The following is a 2814-nucleotide window of genomic DNA, read 5'->3' as shown; positions in this document are numbered from 1 at the left end:
ACGCAGCCTGGCCAGCCCGGCGCGGGGGGCCATGAGGCTCCCTGACCCCCCCTCCGCCCTGCCCCGCCCTTGGCGTTCTTCAGCGGCGCATTCCTGAACCGAGCTGTGTCTGGTCTCGTGCACGCCTCCACGGGGCGGCTCGGCCCCCCCCGCTCGCGGGGCGTCCTCAAGCCCCAAGCTTGCTGACACTGCTCAGCCGGGGCTTAAAAAGCGGGGTGAGGGATAGCCGGCACCCGCAGCGCGGCCGCCCCGGCGCTTGGCATCGCCCAGCCCGCGGTGCGTAAGCGTTACTAGGCTCGCCGGGCCGGTGAGCTGGCCGGGGCTTGCGACACACCGCGGTGACTAGCCCGCGCGGCTCTCGCTTCGTTACAAGGGGGAGAAAAGGTTGGACTCGGTCCTGGCTCAGCCCCCGCCTGCCCCGAGCTCCCGGCGGGCGGCGTGGGCGCACCCGGCTCCGTCCCGAGCCGCCGCCTCCCCGCCGCGGACCTTGCACCCGGGGAAGCTTTGAGGCGCCGGCAGCCGCAGCCCCGCCGGGCGCCTCTCTCCGCCTCGGTTTCCCCAGCTGCAGGAGAAGCCGAGCCGGCCCCGCGGTACGGGATCTGCCGGGGCTGGGATCGCCCGGTCTGATTAGACTCGCTAATTGAAGGCCATGGGGATGCCGCCGTGGGGATGCCGCCGGGGAGCGGAGGCTGCCGGGCGGTCGGAGCCGAGCGCCTGGCATCGGAGGGGTCGGACCCACGAACTGCCCCCTCCGGCAAGGACCCGCGTGGCCTCGTTCACGGCCTGGCTGCCCCGGTCGGTCGAGCAGGGGACACGCTTTTCCGGTCGGCCCAGCGCCGGCGCCGAGGTGACCCAGCTCGGCCGGTCCGGGGATCCCTCCCGCCGCAACGCCCCGCTGGCTCATGAGCCGGAGGGCTCTGCCGAGCCGGGAAAACCTCCCGGCGCCTCCAAAGCCCCCCGCGTCCCTCGGGCTGTGCCGCGAGGCCGTTGCTGCGGCCGGCACCGGGGGATCCCCTCCGCCGCAAGGGAGAAACGGGAGGCGTTTGCAAGGCAAGACGGGTTCGGACACAAAACCGAGGCACAAGGCAGCGGGGAAGAGGGATCTCTGGGCCCGGGCGACCCCGCGCTGGGACCCTCCGCGAGGCGGGCACCTACCTTGCTYGGCGGCCCCGAGGGGCCGTCGCCCTGCAGCATGCTGCCGGCGAGGGCCGCGGCACGGGCTTGGTGGCCGCCCCGCCGCGGCTCAGGCGTGGGCCCGGGAGCTCACCCAACCGGTCGCGGTGGCGGCGGCTCGCGTGTGCGCTCCCAGCGCCGTCGCRCCCCAGCCAGCTTCGCGCTGCCGGGGGGCTGCCGGGGCAGGAGGCAGTGCCGTAAAAATGCCCTGGCGCGGCCTCGGGGCGAAGCCGCAAACCGGCACACGAAGGTGCCCCGTGGTCCACGGCCCCACTTTCGGCTTTGGCCCCCCGGGAGGCACCGAGCAGCTCCCCGAGGTTTCAGCAGCCTCGCCGGGCAGGACCCGGTGGGGACCCCTCCACCCCACTCCAGCCGGTGCTCCTGCGCCCAGCACCGCTGTCACGACTGCCCCGTTCTCAGCCCGCCTGGCGTTGGCCCCCCTCCCCTCCGCCTCTGCCGCCCGCCCCGCAGACCGAGGCGCGAACAAGCCCGAACGCCTTCGCCAGCAAGGCCTGCGGGGCAGGGCGAGACGCCTGGCGAACGCCTCCGTCGACGCTGGGGTTCCTCCTCCGGGGCTGGGGAGGGACCTGCCCGCTCCCGGCTGGCGGTTTGGGGGGGGGGGCCCTGCCCCGCAAGCTTGCTGGGCCCCCCCCGCTTGCGTGCAGCTGAGCACGTTCACGTGCGAGAGGAAGGGCAGGCAAAGGGCTGGGGCGAGCACGGGCGTCCCGAGCGCGCACACCGAAGGGTRGAGGCTCCCGCACCTCGCTGCAAGCCCGGGCGCGCGGCCGGGCATCCAAGGGGGGTCGCCTCCTTCCTCGCCTTTGCACGGGGTGCCAAGGGAGCCCCCGGCACCACCGAAGGGCGCAGCCTGGGCCCCGACCTCTCCGGGCACCATCCCACCCCCGGCGGGGCCGTCGCTCGCCTCCCCGACGTTACCTGCCTCCTCTCCCCTCTTTCCCGAGGCGGGTCAGGTCTCCGCCAGGCACGCCGAGCCACGCGGGTGGATGGGGAGGGAAATCCCAGCCAAGACATTGATTTTATTTTTTAAAGAATTAAAAAAAAAACAAAACAAAACAAAACCAAAAACCACCCAAGGGACAGAACTTCCTGAAAACAGCTTCCTACCTCATAATTTCACAGAAATTAGCTTGGCAACRTCGTTTGCTTCTCCCCGCTCCCGGACCTGCTTCAGGCTCTGCCCTTTTCCCCCCCAACCCCGCGCCCAGGCGATGCCRGATAGGGCCGGAGAGGGACGTGGGGGGGCCGGCGAGGGGCTCTGCCCCTACCCGGTGGCGGCCGCAGTAGCGGGTCCCCGTGTCCGCAGCACGCGGCAGAGCCGAAGCCCCTCGGATGTCGCGGCCCCGTGGCTCCCCGGGAGCAGGGGAGGTGAGCGGAGGACCTGGAGGAGAAGGGGTCTTTCCCAAGGAAATCGCCCCTTCCCGACAGCTCCAGCATAGGGACGAGGCACCRGGCTCCAGCCCCCGAGCTCCCACGCTTCCGCCCCCCGCTCCGAGGGGCAGCCCGGGGGCTTGGCCGCTCCTGCCAGCGGGCCTCCTCTTGCCCCGGCGCTACTGAGTTAATAAATTCATTTCTGACTAAGAAATTAGACCCTTAAGAAAAAAATCACGACCCGCTTCACCC

At 71.4% G+C, this 2814-nt stretch overlaps 1 protein-coding gene across 1 annotated transcript in view; it reads right to left on the bottom strand.

Moving 5' to 3' along the window:
* Nucleotides 1–1194, bottom strand: part of PKP3 (plakophilin 3) — an 8060-nt gene extending 6866 nt beyond the window's left edge. Inside the window, exon 1 of the mRNA XM_026082074.1 lies at nucleotides 1156–1194. Coding sequence (XP_025937859.1) covers nucleotides 1156–1194 — 39 coding nt within the window. The remainder of the gene's footprint in view (nucleotides 1–1155) is intronic.
* Between the last annotated feature and the right edge of the window lie 1620 nt (nucleotides 1195–2814).

This window comes from Apteryx rowi, unplaced genomic scaffold (genome assembly GCF_003343035.1).
Source record: "Apteryx rowi isolate R43461 unplaced genomic scaffold, aptRow1 scaffold_566, whole genome shotgun sequence".
NCBI classification, from domain to species: Eukaryota; Metazoa; Chordata; class Aves; order Apterygiformes; family Apterygidae; genus Apteryx; species Apteryx rowi.
Note: the sequence above shows the minus strand (reverse complement) of the source record. Positions and strands in the feature narration are given on the sequence as shown.